Genomic DNA, 15,091 nt, shown 5'->3' on the forward strand with positions numbered 1-15,091 from the left:
GGCGGAAAAACTCGTTTTTACAATTTCGGCGGGAAAACTCGGTTTTTTGGTTTTGGCATGAAAACTCGTTTTGCGGTTTTGGCAGGAAATTTGGGTTTTGCGGTTTTGGCGGAAAAATTGGGTTTTGCGGGAAAACTTGTTTTTGCGGTTTTGGCGAGAAAACTCGGTTTTGCAGTTTTCAGTCGGAAAACTCGATTTTAAGGTTTTGGCGGAAAAACTCGATTTTGCGGTTTTGGGGTTTTGGCGAGAAAACTCGGTTTTGCGGTTTTGGCGAGAAAACTCGGTTTTTCGATTTTGGCAGGAAAACTCGGTTTTGCGATTTTCAGTCGGAAAACTTGGTTTTGCGGTTTTTAGTCGAAAAACTCGATTTTAAGGTTTTGACGGAAAACTCTGTTTTGGAGTTTTGGCGGGAAAATTCGATTTTGCGGTTTTGGCGAGAACACTCGGTTTTGCGGTTTTGACGGGAAAACTTGGTTTTATGGTTTTGGCGGGAAAACTCGGTTTTGCGGTTTCGGCAGGAAAACTCAATTTTTCGGTTTCGGCAGGAAAACTCAATTTTTTGGTTTCGGTGGGAAAACTCATATTTTGGTTTATGTGAGATAATTTATTTTTACGGTTTTGGCGGAAAAATTCATTTTTTTGTTTTGACAGAAAAAACGTTTTTGCAAATTTTATATAATTTAATTAAAATGGTGTAAATATAATAATATAACTGAAAACCCATGGGTACACCATTACCCTTTTATATTTACCCAACATAAATATGGGTTTCAAAATTAATACCTATGATCGACCCAATAAATCTTAGACGGGTAAAAACCTAACCCATTATTAGTGGGTTTAGATAAACCCATGGGTAACTACCCATGTTAACATCCCTACTCTGTTCCCTTGGCTGTTTTGGCCTTAATGAAACATTCAGCGTTAAAAAAAAAAAAAGCTGACTTCTGTATTTCATTCCCTCTTGTGCATGTGAAACAATTTTTCTTTCCAAGAAGAAGCAATATTCAAAAATTCAAAATTTTAAAATAATTTAAACGGGTTATCCGAATCCAAATCGAATCTGCAAAATTCTAAACCAAACTCGAACCAACATTTATAAATATCCGAATGGGGCTAAATTTTTTGACCCCGAAAACCCGAAATCCGAATAGACCCGAACCAAATCCGAATTGATACCCGAACACCCACCCCTAATGAAATCACGGCAAATACACAGACTTTTCAAACAAAAAAAAATATAAAGAAAAAAAATCAAACACTAGATACATATATATAAATCGATAAATGGGTTATGGCCTTATGGGTGCAAATATACAAACTTTCCAGTTTCCCCGTTTCCTTTCTTGTTTTATATTCGAATTTTTAAACCTGTCGTTTATAAGTTGCAACGAGACTCACATTTTCTTCTTCTTCTTCAAGCTCGGAAAGTCTCGCAAAAACACCGAGCAAAGTATACGTACAAGCTTTGGTTTGAACGTATAGTTATCCCTCCGGTCAACAAAATCATCTCAGTGATCCGGTCCTTCCACCAAAGCCACGACCAAAAGACTTGAATTAGGCTCGGACCGTACCTATAATGATACCCTTGATGAGATGAGTGCATCAGTGAACCCTTCGTAATCTTTAAAAGAAGCGATCGATGCACCTCTATGAATATCATGAACCCTAGTTAGATACTCCCTCCGTTCAGATTTATATGACGTTTTAGAACCTGACACATAAATTAAGAATGTTGCTATAATATCTATTTTAACCTTTCATTTATGTTTTATTTTCAGTTGACTTCATATCATTATTACTAGAGATCATTGATTACAAGGGTAGAAAAAGTCATATGTTATCTTTTTTTATCTAGAACTTTGTGAACGTCAAGTATTATGAGACAAAAGAAAATCTCTAAAACGTCTAATAATTCCGAACGGAGGGAGTATTTCAGACTGTATCGACTAGATAACATGTTTTCATCGGATTTGATCCTAAATGTAGTTTATTTAGGATTTCGCAAACCCGAGCATGTCGCCAGGGGTTATGTTTCCGTCATGACACTCAAGATCAGAGTTAAAATTTTGATTGTTCTTGTTGAGAATTGAGCATAGATAATTATCCGCCTTTGATTTATTATTTATATAGGGGTAAGACTTATACCATATAGATTTAATATTTTCCCCTAACGTGTGGCTCAAATAAAACCGAGAGAACTGCAAAGATGTTCTACGTTTGTTATATACTGTATTAGGGTAAGGGCGGGTAAGCAAATAATATAAATTATTTAAAATGTTTAATTTATTTTTAACTGAAATTAAAATTAACTTTCATGTTTTAGTTAAACCTATTTATATATTTATTTGACTATTTTTTTATTTATAATGTTTGTTTTAGTTTAACAATAGTAATGCGATGTCTGATCTCTCCTAACTGAAAATATATTTAAATCAGGTAGACTACATAAATTTAATGGTGATCATTATTATTTAAAACTATGCATGTTTTTAGAGTCTTAAATATATTATATTATGTTTAAAAACAAAATAAATCACGTAATCTAAGTAACTCAGGATATTAATTTTAAAAAATAAATGGCACTTTGCAATTAGCATAGTATAATTTTTACACTTTATTTTGTGTATATATATATAATTAACTTATTATATATTAACTAACATGTTTTTAATTATATATTCTGATTTCATGGATGTAGTTTTTTTTTAAAGAACACTATATATTGTTAGATAATTTTGATGATTAGAGGGAAAACAAACTTGCGTGTAACTATTGATTTTATTGTTTGAATGTCTCCATGGTGTGTTCAGCATCTATCTTTTAGATTTATCTTTTATGCTAGTGTGAGTTTGTAACGTTATGTATCGCCATCTAAATTTTTTAGTTTGTGGACTTCTTATAAGTGTGTAATTGTGAGTTCGACCTCCATTGCGAGAAAGAAATTATTATATGGGATTCCATTTTATTTCAGACTCTTGAACCTTAAAAATATATTGTTTAAATCAAAAAAAGTTTTAATGTTGTTTGTAATAGATACATGTGTCACATCAAATTTCAATGGTGTAAGGATGACATGTAAACGTAGCTTTGACATTCAAATAAGTTATAATGTAAACTGATAGTCTTGTTACTTCTTGGCAATTCAATTCTCAAGAGTACATCAATAGATGGGAAAAATGGCAATTCTCGAAAATTCATCAAATAAGAAAATAATACAAACAGCCAATATTTCACCTATTTCTTTAATCAAAAGTCTGGCTTCTTCTTCTGGAAGCCCACAAACAGCTGGAGTTGGATGCAGAGCAGCCAAGATGTCAAAATGTAGATAAAAACACCAAAGAGTCAAACCCACTGTGAAGAAAAGAAAAATCTGGAGATAACATTCACAACCCTTAACTTCAAGCTATATAGATGAACATACTATTTAAAATACTATTATCTCACTTCATCTTCTCTCCTCAGCTTTCCCGCCAATTTAGAATATAGGTACTGCAGTCTTGTAAGCTTCTTCACAGGTTTTTGTCACATAGACACTGAAAAGAAGAAATAGGATAATAGAACATGTGTCAATACACTTGTTCAAGAGTCAAAATTCAAAATATCTTAAATGTTCTATAGTAGAGAATAAGGTTATATGTGGATGTTATCTTCGAGTATAACGTCTAAGATCTTTATTAGATGTCACATATGAACCGGTAAAACAGTTAGTGACCACCCCCATGTTAGCGTGCGTAGGTCACCCATCTGCGTGACGGCATAGGTTGCTACTGATTGTATTACTCTATCAACATGAAAGTGTAAGTGCTTGAGTATACATTAACCAAAACTTCTACTGTTTTTAGATGCTAATCAGTTTTTATATATATATTTCGCAGACAGAAGTAACATCCATGAGAGAGGATACTAATTAATCACCCCCTGACGACCTGGCCTGGGATGATGAAGTCGAGGACGAGGCTGTGGACAACCTTGATCGGATACTCCAAGACGGTCACGTATTCAAGAAATGTATATACTTTTGGCGGAGGCCTAACCGCAGCTGATCTGTCACGTGTGAGAGCAGAGAAAAAGCAAAAAGAAAAGGAGGCCAAAGAGAAGAATGACAGAGAGACAGGCCATGGTGGCTCACTTGAAACGGATGCATGTGATGTTGGCGAGGCGACCAAAACCACATTGCGAACCTTGTTGCTGGCCTTGTTAAACCAAAACATTGAGGATGTTGTTCTTGTATTGTACTATTCTTTTAATGTTGACTGGATCCGTCTGCCATCAAAATAATATATTGTGTTACGCCATTGAGTAACTGCTAATAGCCAAGTTGTTGAAGAAGCTGTCTAACTTTAGATGTTAACATAGTCTAACATATATTGATTGCTATCTATTTACTTAGCGTCTAACAATAAAACACTGATATGGATTCTCATTCTCCTAGTGTTCGTTCATTTGAAATTATGTTGTTATGGAACTTGTTAGTCATAAACTAGAACAAACGAACTTCCAACTGGAGCTCATTTTAAGCAATAATGGGTAGTCCTAAGGTTTCAATGTTGAACATATGGTATGTTCAATGTTGCTTATAGTCTGGACGAACTGTCGTCCCCGCAGACGTGAACGCAGCTGTATCAAGATCAAGCGTACCATCCAGTTTGTTGACTTGTGTAATATGGATCGTTCAAGTGCGGTTTAAAAGTACCAGCCATAAACTGTTGTTGTTCCAGGAGGTGATCTTGCTTATGAGCAGAGAGCTGTGTGTATGATCTCCAACTCCACAAGTGCTGCTGAGGTCTTCTCAAGAATTGATCTCAAGTTCTATCTTGCTTTCGTTCACTGGTAAGGAGAATTCTCTGAGGCTCGTGAGTATCTTGCAGCTTAATTTGGAGAAGGAATATGAGGAGGTTGGTGCTGAAGGTGGGGACGATGAGGATGACAAAGGTGAAGAGTACTAAGAAGAAGAATTCTATTATTATCCTTTGTGTTTGCGTGATTGGACTTAGAACACTCTTGTACCGAGTCTTTATTAGATTGTGTATCTCATAACTATATAATATGTCCATTGTTATTTGAATTCTATTACTCAATTTATGATTTTTAAAACACAGATGCTATTAAATTCATCTGAAAGTATTAAAAGAAAACATACACATCGTTTTGTTGTTGCTGACATTAACTTGTAAAAAAAACATCACATCACATAAACATCAAAGTTTAAATTTCTTCTCATGCACGGAGGACCTCACGGAACGTAGCGGCTACTACTAAAACAACAAATGAAGCCAGACCTACGTAAAAAGTAATGATTGATATATAGTATATCAAAACAAAGACCATGCCGAAACCCAATAATATTGACGCTGCCTCAAAAATCCGCACAGTGGGGGGTGAGAAGGAACCCGAAGACAAGATGTAGAACCCAGCGTAGGCCAAGGCAAATAAAATAAAAGGATCAAGCTTCTTGAAATCTCCCAGTAAAGTATGAACCCCTTCTACGTAATGTTGGACACAAAGGATGCTGCCGCACTTTGTGTATTCATGAATCATATAACGAATTGGCAAGAAAGCCAAAGCAGACGCCGTTAAAAATAGTATCATTTCATGGCACCTTTTTACGTAAACAGACCACCTACATAAAGTCAAAATCCAAATCTCAAATCATAAAAATAAACTACAAATGATAAAATACCAAACACTAAATCAAACTAACTAAAACGGAGCAGTGCTTGTTTTAATGTACTCTACTAATTATTTTCTATTTAACTTGTTTTTTTGGAAATTTTATCTTAGTTATCATGAAAAATAATAAATGACTAAAAACGAGCAGTGCTAAATAAAATAAAAAACAAGCTAAGTAGAAAAAAATGTCCACAAAAAAAAAAAAAGAGTCTCACGGTGTTACTTGAGCTGGCATATTCACCGTAGGAACTCTCGGATCTTGCTCAGTTATGATTTGGATTCCCCCATCCTTGGAAGTGCCTTGCGACACTGAACTGAGTAATGGTACCGCTAGGGAGTGTCTGCAAGAATAGTGAATATATCGGATCAAGAAACAAGACATATTTGTTTTATACCCCAAGCCCAACATAAGTTCCAGACTTTCTTGGGAATCAAGAAATGTACACTAGGCCCTAATACAGAAGATACTTGATTCTTGGTGACAAATATGTAAAAGATGTAAGAATTCAATACCTTGAAGGAGAGCTTTGGGTTTGAACTAGATCTTGATTCTTCAGATTAAACGGCTGTTTCTCCGGTGTCTGATTGAAAACACGAGTTGATTCAGTAGTCGTTGGCGGTTTCAAAGGTGAAGAAGATGCAACGTTGATGGACGTCGAGGTTTCGTTGCCGCAAGCTTCCATGGCGGACGGTTTCAAAGGTGAAGAAGATGCAACGTTGATGGACGTCGAGGTTTCGTTGCCGCAAGCTTCCATGGCGGACGGTTTCAAAGGTGAAGATGCGACGACGTCGATAGACGGCAAAGTTTCGTTGCGGCAAGCTTCCATGGCGGACGGTTTCAAAGGTGAAGATGCGACGTTAACGGACGACAAGGTTTTGGAAGCTTGATCATGAGCCATCGTCAGTCAGCGAAGAGTATGGTCTCTCTTTTGGCGCGGGACTTTCTTCAAGAATATTTCCAAAGAGGCACGGAGTAACCGTTTTAACTTATATAAAGAGTCAAAACCGACTAAACGGATCTTTGAGCAATAACAAAAGCAAAATAATAATAATAATAATGATAATTATACACACTTTTCATTCAATAAAAAATATTAAGAAGAAAAAATCCAAAAATATATATAGAAATTGATAAATCAGTGCAAATAAAACCAGTTTTTATTATTATTATTTGTATTTGAGTTCTTTAACCTATCACTCAGTGAAAATAAAACCATATTTTCATAAAATCTAGCACATGGCAAAAATCCAGAATCCAAAAAACCAAACCGAATCCGCACCAAAAAAATAATATCAACCCAAACCGAAATTGGTTGAATATCCGAACGAATTCAAAATTTTGGTACTTAGAGAACCAAAACCAAATCCGACCCAAACCAAAAAAAATCGGATACCCGAATGTATCTGAAATAGATTAACATACTTAAATATATTAATTAGTTTTTAGATTTAATATATAGAAAATATCTAAAATATATTAGATACTTTGAAATTGTCTAAAATATTTAAAAATATATACAAATGGTCAAAAGTAAATGTCTAAAACAACCAAACAATACTCAAAACACTAAAAATACTTGAAATATATATTGATTATCTATTTAAATGAATCCCGAAAACACATTATCTTGGTGGCATTGTGGGAGGCCATGTCATGTGAGTTTTCGAAACATGCGTCAAGTATTTATGAATTATGATGAAGAAGAGATCTAATATGGATGATGCAGTCAGGTGTCAATCCTCATAAGACAAGTAGAATTGCCGGTTGTGAGGAGATCTTGTAGCTTTTTGGATTCGTCGGTGTGAGGTGTATTTCCTGTGGAGATATCTACTAGACCTCTCCTTTATCAATCGTAAATTGGGCAAGCGTTTCGAGACGAAGCCGTGAGTTTGATTTGCAGGTTTTCTCTTGCGAGGAGGTGACCAGTTTTAACTCTGTAGATCGCTATTTTGGCTAACGAGTGTCCGCGTGTAAGACCTGTAAATCTTCGCCGGTGTTTTTCCCTTTAGCATTTCAAGTTCTTGTGTCCTTGAGCCTAGGTGTTTGGTTTTGACTTGGTTCTGCCTCGGCTCCGGTTTACAAACTGTCTTTGGTGTTGATGTAAGTTTGTCCTCGAACATGCTTGTTCCGATGTTGCGCCTGTTTTGGCCTGGTGGTGTACCCTTCAGAGTTGGGTTAGCCTAAGTCATTGGTTCTTTGGTTTCATGTTTCTCAGGAGTGTATGCGAGTTATGATAGTCCATCAGTTCCCGCTTTAGTATCTGTGACTCTCTAATGCTTATTTCTCGTATTATCCTACTTCATTGTTATTGTCTTCCTTTTTTGGGCTATTGTTTCCAGAGATATTACCATTTTCTGTCGGCTTTTGTAATCCACAATGTCTTTCATTATAAAAGATTTAATAAAATTTTGAGTTATAAATAAGAGAAAAAAACACTTAAACACGATTAAACAAATTATAAAATCTTACAAAGGATGAAAGGAACAAAGTTTCAGCTAAAACTTCATCATAAAAAAAAAGGAACAAAAACTTCGTCTTAAGGAAAAGTTGAATCCAAATATATCTTATTAAAATAGAAGTATTTTAAGTTTTTGTTTGGCAACATATATAGCAGTTTAAAAAATAGTGTTATTTGAAAACATGGACAACAGTGCGCATGGACTTGGAAGCCCCCTATTTGTCAATAGAAATGTTGGCCTTAGCAGCCTTGAGATGTGTTGTGCGAGGAGTAGAAGAAAAAAATAATAATGAGTTTATGCTATTAAAAATTAGAAGTCCATTATATTATATTAAAAATAATAGGTTTATGTTACTTGATATACATATTCAAATCAAAATAATACTTTAAAATTGATTTATATCAAAATTCATTCAAAAACATACATATATTCAAAATTTGATTTTTACTAACATATTTTTCAATAACCATTATAAAAATGTTTTCATATATATATATAATACAAAGCCCAATTTCAAACACCAACTTAAATTATGGTTTTTATATTTCACATTGAAATTTAAAAATATAATATATGTGATTGTTTATATGATTGTACGTATAAAATATTATTAATTATAAGAAAACTCATTTGATGGTACGTATAAAATACGATTAATTATATGATAACACATATTTTTGTAACCTATGATGACACATATAGGATATATAATAGTGATTAGGGGTAGACGTTCGGGTTCATTTTCGGGTCTGTTTGGGATTTCGTGGTCGGTTTAGATCTTTTAGGATTCAGTTCGAATTTGAATAACCAATTTAAATTGGTTTGGTTTAAATATTTAGATAGAGAATTCATAATTGTTTAAGTATTTTTGAAGTTTTGAGTATATTTTAATTATTTTAGATATTTACGTTTGATTATTTGTATATATTTTCAAATATTTAAACGAATTTAAACGTATCATATATTATGGATGTTTATATATATATATATATATTAAATCAATAAATAATTAATATATATATATATAAATCTATTTTGGATACCCAAAATACTTCGGTTTGGATCGGATTAGGTTTCAGTTCTTCAAATACTAAAATTTTAAATAATTCAGATATTTAATCAATTTTTGGTTCGGATTTGGTACTACTTAAACAAATAGCATCGTATTTTTTTAAAAATGTCAAAATCTAGTTACAATTTATAATTGAAGCCTAACGACAACTAGATCATACACTTAACAATTACTATATTTACAAGTTACAACCTTGGGATTAATATCGGATCGAACTGAATTGAACAAGATGTCCGCTTCCGGTTCATATCCGGAATTGAATTTGGTTTAGATTGAAAACATTTTTAAATATTGTGGTTATCGATTTGGTTGTCGGTTAGGTTGGTTTCCGGGAATTTCTTTTATCCAATTCTTAACCAAATTAACTTAATTTAACTGTAAATATCCAAGTTTTTAACAAGTTTAAATCAAAAAATAAAATATATTTTCAATAAAATAAATTAAAAATACCAAAATAACCAAGATCTAAACCAAACTAAAATCTTGAACGAGGTTTTGGACGAACCTAATTAACCAAAACACAAATTAACTGAACAGATTTAACCGAATAAACCGAAACCAAAGCTTTTAATCATTTTTATTTCCCACAACCGGAAAAGAAAAAGAAAATTTGAAATCGAAGTTTATCACCGGAAAGCTTGTGGAGAGATGTCGATGGGAAGCGACTCGACGTGGGTGGGGAAGAAACCGATCAGGCGCATCGGTGGCTTCTCTGATGCTCTCTCCATCGCCTCCGATCTCGGTTACGCCGTCGCCCCTCCTCCCTCGCAGGTAACTTCCCAGTCGCCTCTTCGATTCAGTAAATCTCATCAGCATCGTAACTAGGTTTCATGTTACTTCGATTAGCTGAGGATAGATAGTACCTTCTCTGGATGTTGCCGTTAGATTGACTTGGAGAACAAGGGTTTGAGATCTGTTATTTTCTTACAGAACTCACTCAATGTTTCTGAAGCTGTCATGAACTAGCTACATTTGTGATCATTCATTTAGTCAACAATATGCTTTTGTAGTAACGCGCATTGTGCTCAAATCATTTCGAAATGTAGGAAGAATCACAAAGCTTGGACTCTTCAAAGGGTGATGATTTGATAAGGGTCTTGCGGGAGTTATCTGCTGTGCAAAGGAAAATTGCTGATTTTCAGGTCGAACTTCAAGGGAGGAAGGTAGGTAAACCATCTTTGAGGAGATTGCTTGCCTGAATATTGTATATCTAACAGGTTTTGTTAAATTCTTTGTGTCTTATATCTTTGTTGTCGAATATCAGGATGATAAGAATGTGGCACATTTGACTCATGTGAGTGAAATGCAAAAGAAAATCGAGACTCTTTCAAGGATTACTCAAATCTTGAAAGATGTTATACAAAACAAGGTACATACTTTCTCTGCTTGCCTCTAAAGTCTTGTCCCTTTGAGTCACTGCCTACTTTATCGTTCTTAACACTTGAGAAATTATAATTCTTGCTTAAACTGTTTAGGCTGCAATAGCTCCTGATAAATCCTAAGACGGCTTTATCTTTTCATCATTTGCGCTCTTTATATGGCAGGATCGCATCATTGCTCGTCTCCAACAACCTTATTCACTAGATTGTATTCCAGTTGAAGCAGAATATCAGGTGTGTCCTGTGTGATTCGATAGTATTTGCTACTTTGAGGACCAAGTATCTGATAGCTTTGTTCTGCTTTGTTATTTCAGAAACAATTTTCAGAGTTGCTGATGAAAGCCGCCAGTGATTACGGCGCCTTAACAGCATCAGTGTCTGATTTTCAATGGAGCCAAAACTTCAAAGAACCTCCTTCCGTCTGGGGGGTACGCTTTTATTCTATTTCACATCCATCTTGGGTTTTCCCATTATATCTTTTCAGACATAACTCCACATGTTTCGTTGCATATATTTGTTATACTAGAGTCTTGTACAATGGTCATAATTTAAGTGGAAAGCTCTGTACTGAGTCACACTAAGCCATGCTATCGTGTAAACTATATATAATTTATAGAGTAATACATCGCCTAAGGATTCTGCTTAGTATAAGAGACCAATTGTCATCGTCAGGGCATCGAATTAGATTTCTCTGTAGTTACTAGTTATCTTGCTGTATCAACAGATAAAGAGATTAGCAATTGTATGGAAAGTTGATAAACAGTTGATGCTTTGGTTTTGCATGTTATGATCTCACTCTCTTCACAATTTTCACCCCAGGAAATGCTGCGTCCGGTACCAGTGGCACTAGCGTCATGCACGAGATTCTTCGAGGCCATGACTGCGATGAGAGAATCATTCGCGACTCTTCAAGACCTTCGAGTTGGTAACTCTGCAGCTTCTTTACCAACAACACCAGGAAGTAACGAAACGCCACATAGAGACTCAGATTGCGTGACTCCACCTCAAGGGAGAACAGATTCAAGCTTCGACGACTTAGCTGTTCAGGCCACAAGGAGACAAATCCATGATCAAAATGAAGCTGAAGGCGAAGAAGATGGTAATGGCAATGAGAATGCTCAACTTGACCGGAGACTATCATGGCCTCCTTCGGTTAAGAAGAGTGGTGTTTAAGCATGCGGTGTTGCTTTTGCTTGAGGTTCTTAATATCGATTGTGTTTTTGTCTTTTATGGATTTGAAAATCTTCGGTGAAACTTAAAAGTAGATTAAAAATCTTTACTATTAAAACAGAACCATTTTAAAAAAATCTACTTAAATAAGGTTGTTAGAGTCTTTCACTTTTTAGTCCAACCTATTATATATAACTAAATCTTATAACCAACCTATTTTATAGCAACCAAATAAATATCTCCTACATTTAAATAAAACATATTACTGTTTATTAACTTTAAATATTATAATCTAAACTGTCGATCTATAGTCTTTTATATATGTACGTAGGTTTTGTATGAACCATTGTTCTATTAGTAATGTTTATATAATATGTTTGTATCGAATGATGGTATGAAATTATTATAAACCAACGTTATACCTCATATAACAAGACTTTAATGAACTATATATTAGATATCTATTATTTAAATGAGTCAATGTTTTCATCACAAAAATATAACAAATTAGTGTTTTCATCAAAGTTTTAACAACTTACAGGTTTGGTAAAATTTTAAACCTAAGAGAGAGTTATATAAAAGTGTACATAGATTTGAACAAAAAAAAATACATACAAGATCTTAAATAAATTAATTCATAAATTATATAATTTAAATGAATTATCTTTTTTGATATCATATGATTTTGTAACATAATAATTTACAACATTTTCAGAATATTAATTCACAAATTTTGTATATAATTCAAAGAAAAATCCGTGCTTTCAAAACGCAGGTCAAAATCTAGCAGTGTTTATTATATTCAACCTTGGTTTTACAATTGTATGTATAACTAAATGTCTCAAGTTCTCACATTTTCTTATGTGGAAAAGAGTGGTGTTTTTGACGTGACCAACTACGTAATATATGTAAAAGTTTGTATTTTCTTAATCTAAATGAAATATCATCAATAAAATGAAACAGAGAAAATATATATTTTGAAGATTTCACACATATTTATATTAAATTTTGATTATTCATAAAAATAACCTTAAATAAGTAAAATGATCAAAATAACCACTTTTTATTTTGAAAATTTTAATTTTAATTTTTTTTAATTTGAAATCCTATCCTCAAAATCCCACCTTTTAACTCTAAACCATAAGTCTAGATTAGTTAACCATACGGTATAAATGTATTTTTACTCTTTAATAAAACTTCTTTTGATCATTTTTCTCATTAATGCTATTTTGTGACAAAAACTTAAACTTAAACTTCTTATAAATTTTGCAGATTTTTTTAAGCTTTCAGTCCAACACTTTTCGGACCTGCATACGAATTGTATATACTCGCATAGAGGAGAAATACAAAACCCAAACCACATGAATATAGATCACCCCTTTGGCCCTTTTAAAAATAATCGATTCAGAATCGGAACTTTAGAGACTGGATCAGTCCGATTGATATAGCTACTGAATGTCTATTACATGAAATCAAATAAGTAGTTAAACATTGTGATCGAACTCAAGATTCCTAATGAACAACAGACATTTTTGTTGTTTAGGCCATCTCCAACCCAACTGCAAAACACTATTTTAGTGTGAATTTTACACTAAAACCTTCTCCAACCCAACACTAAAAATCACACCATTTTAGTGTAACACTATAATTTTACACCAAATTTGGTGTGACACTATTCACCACACTAAAACACTATTCACTCCACTAAAACACTATCCATTTATTTTATTAATAAATTATATTATTAAAAACGAAAATTTAAATAAATTATATAAATATAATATTATAAAATAGCTTTTAGTGTGAAGTTTAGTGTTGTGGTTGGAGATGAATTTGTTTTTAGTGTTGAAACTACACTAAAATAGTGTGGTTTTGACACTACAATAGTGTTATGGGTTGGAGATGCTCTTAGTAATGTAATAATGCAAGTAACGTGATTCTGCAATAATGGCATTTACATAGGTTATAGATTATTGAGAAACAACACTTTGCATTTGTTTTCTTATCAATTATTACGTAGCTTCTAGTAGATAGAATTATAAAGCGGCGTCAAGGACCCCACCCACGAGTCCACTCTCCATACATTTTCCCGTCGATTTTGTATTCGAAACCGAATCGATCACATACGTCCAAGTTTTGATTTGGTATTGGGCCAACACTCTTCTGTACTCTCTCACGCGCCCAGAACGCGTGCTTTTGCCAAACCAAACTAGATTAGTTTCCCTTTTTGGTTTTATTTCTTGTGCAGCATTAGATAGAAATTCTTTCATAAACCCCAGAAACTACAAAAGCATATGTACTTGCTTGAATATAAGGGAAATAGTCTTACTGGCGTTTATTCACATTTTAAATAAAAGGACAAATAAAATGTTTTGTCAAGAGAATAATTATAGACTTGTAGTTCAACGATCTTGTTCAAAGCGTATATGCGAGTACAGTATTATGCTTTTGCATCTACTATTCTTCCTGAAAATACAAATGAGAATTTATTTTCTCAAGTTTCAAGGCATATAATTTTATTTATTCCCAGATGCGTGCAGTTCAATTAACCAAATTAAATATCTGCAGGCGATTTATGTATCCATTCATCCATCCAGAGGCGATGGATATTCGTGTATGTCACAACTTAAATGACACGACGATACGCTCTTCAAGAAAACCTAAGCACTTAAATACCAACTTAGAACATCTTCGATGTACACCTTTATATTTTTCTCTAAAATAAAATTTTTTATTATAAAAATAAAAATGCTCCAATGTATACCTCTATAATAAAGTTTTTCTATTTTACAGAAAAATATAGAGAAAATTATTTTTTGCCTCTATATTTAAAGGTAAAAATAACATATCTCTATATTTTTCCCTATAAATAGAAGAACTCTATTATACAGGTATTCATTGGAACATTTTTACTTCTATAATAGAATTTCTCTATTTTAGAGAAAAATATATAGATAGAAATATGGATGGATTGAAAATGGTCTTAGTAAATTAGTAAATGTTTCTTTTCCCATGCGTCAATTATATGTTAATTTTTTCCTTTTTTCAGTAAAGAAGAAAATTTCTTCTTTTTTTTGTTTAAATTAAAAATTTCAGTAAAGAAGAAATTTTCATTAAATAAAGAAGATACTAGTATCATTTTAAAGTAAATATTCATGAAAGCTCTGAGAAATTTTTTGTCAACATTAACTCTTGAGATTTCATTTAACATTGACATATATAGTTTTAATTACAAGATCCATTGGATCTTTTCTGAGAAATAAAACCTTTTAGGGGACATTAATGTAATAATAAAAAAATTAAAAACCTCCACGCGACCTTATACCACGCGTTTATT

At 33.2% G+C, this 15,091-nt stretch overlaps 2 protein-coding genes and 1 long non-coding RNA gene across 3 annotated transcripts; 2 read left to right on the forward strand and 1 right to left on the reverse strand.

Annotated features, from left to right (window-relative positions):
• Positions 1–5,103: 5,103 nt before the first annotated feature.
• Positions 5,104–6,572, reverse strand: LOC111214576. Its single transcript, XM_022717541.2, has 3 exons — positions 6,187–6,572; positions 5,889–6,014; positions 5,104–5,623 (listed from the first exon to the last, which is right to left on the reverse strand). Exons 1-3 carry the CDS (start codon positions 6,570–6,572, stop codon positions 5,221–5,223), a joined length of 915 nt encoding a protein of 304 aa, XP_022573262.1. The 3' UTR covers positions 5,104–5,220.
• LOC125604860 lies at positions 6,142–6,710 on the forward strand. The gene is made up of 2 exons (XR_007336475.1): positions 6,142–6,301; positions 6,374–6,710. It is a non-coding gene; the product is annotated as an uncharacterized LOC125604860 (long non-coding RNA).
• Positions 6,711–9,740: 3,030 nt separating this feature from the next.
• LOC106437776 (AUGMIN subunit 2-like) lies at positions 9,741–11,922 on the forward strand. Its single transcript, XM_013878747.3, has 6 exons — positions 9,741–9,976; positions 10,252–10,368; positions 10,470–10,574; positions 10,750–10,818; positions 10,899–11,012; positions 11,404–11,922. Exons 1-6 carry the CDS (start codon positions 9,854–9,856, stop codon positions 11,755–11,757), a joined length of 882 nt encoding a protein of 293 aa, XP_013734201.1. The 5' UTR covers positions 9,741–9,853; the 3' UTR covers positions 11,758–11,922.
• Positions 11,923–15,091: the final 3,169 nt, after the last annotated feature.

This window comes from Brassica napus, chromosome A3 (assembly GCF_020379485.1).
Source record: "Brassica napus cultivar Da-Ae chromosome A3, Da-Ae, whole genome shotgun sequence".
Classification (NCBI taxonomy): domain Eukaryota; kingdom Viridiplantae; phylum Streptophyta; class Magnoliopsida; order Brassicales; family Brassicaceae; genus Brassica; species Brassica napus.

Bases quoted from the DNA above. Each gene is read 5' to 3' on its own strand.
- LOC111214576 (XM_022717541.2), bottom strand. From the start codon at position 6,572: ATGGCTCATGATCAAGCTTCCAAAACCTTGTCGTCCGTTAACGTCGCA. The intron at 6,015-6,186 runs GTATTGAATTCT...CTATTCTTGCAG, and splicing joins ACCCAAAGCTCTCCTTCAAG to ACACTCCCTAGCGGTACCAT. The intron at 5,624-5,888 runs GTGAGACTCTTT...GACTTTATGTAG, and splicing joins ATGCCAGCTCAAGTAACACC to GTGGTCTGTTTACGTAAAAA.
- LOC106437776 (XM_013878747.3), top strand. From the start codon at position 9,854: ATGTCGATGGGAAGCGACTCGACGTGGGTGGGGAAGAAACCGATCAGG. The intron at 10,369-10,469 runs GTAGGTAAACCA...GTCGAATATCAG, and splicing joins TCGAACTTCAAGGGAGGAAG to GATGATAAGAATGTGGCACA. The intron at 10,819-10,898 runs GTGTGTCCTGTG...TTGTTATTTCAG, and splicing joins CAGTTGAAGCAGAATATCAG to AAACAATTTTCAGAGTTGCT.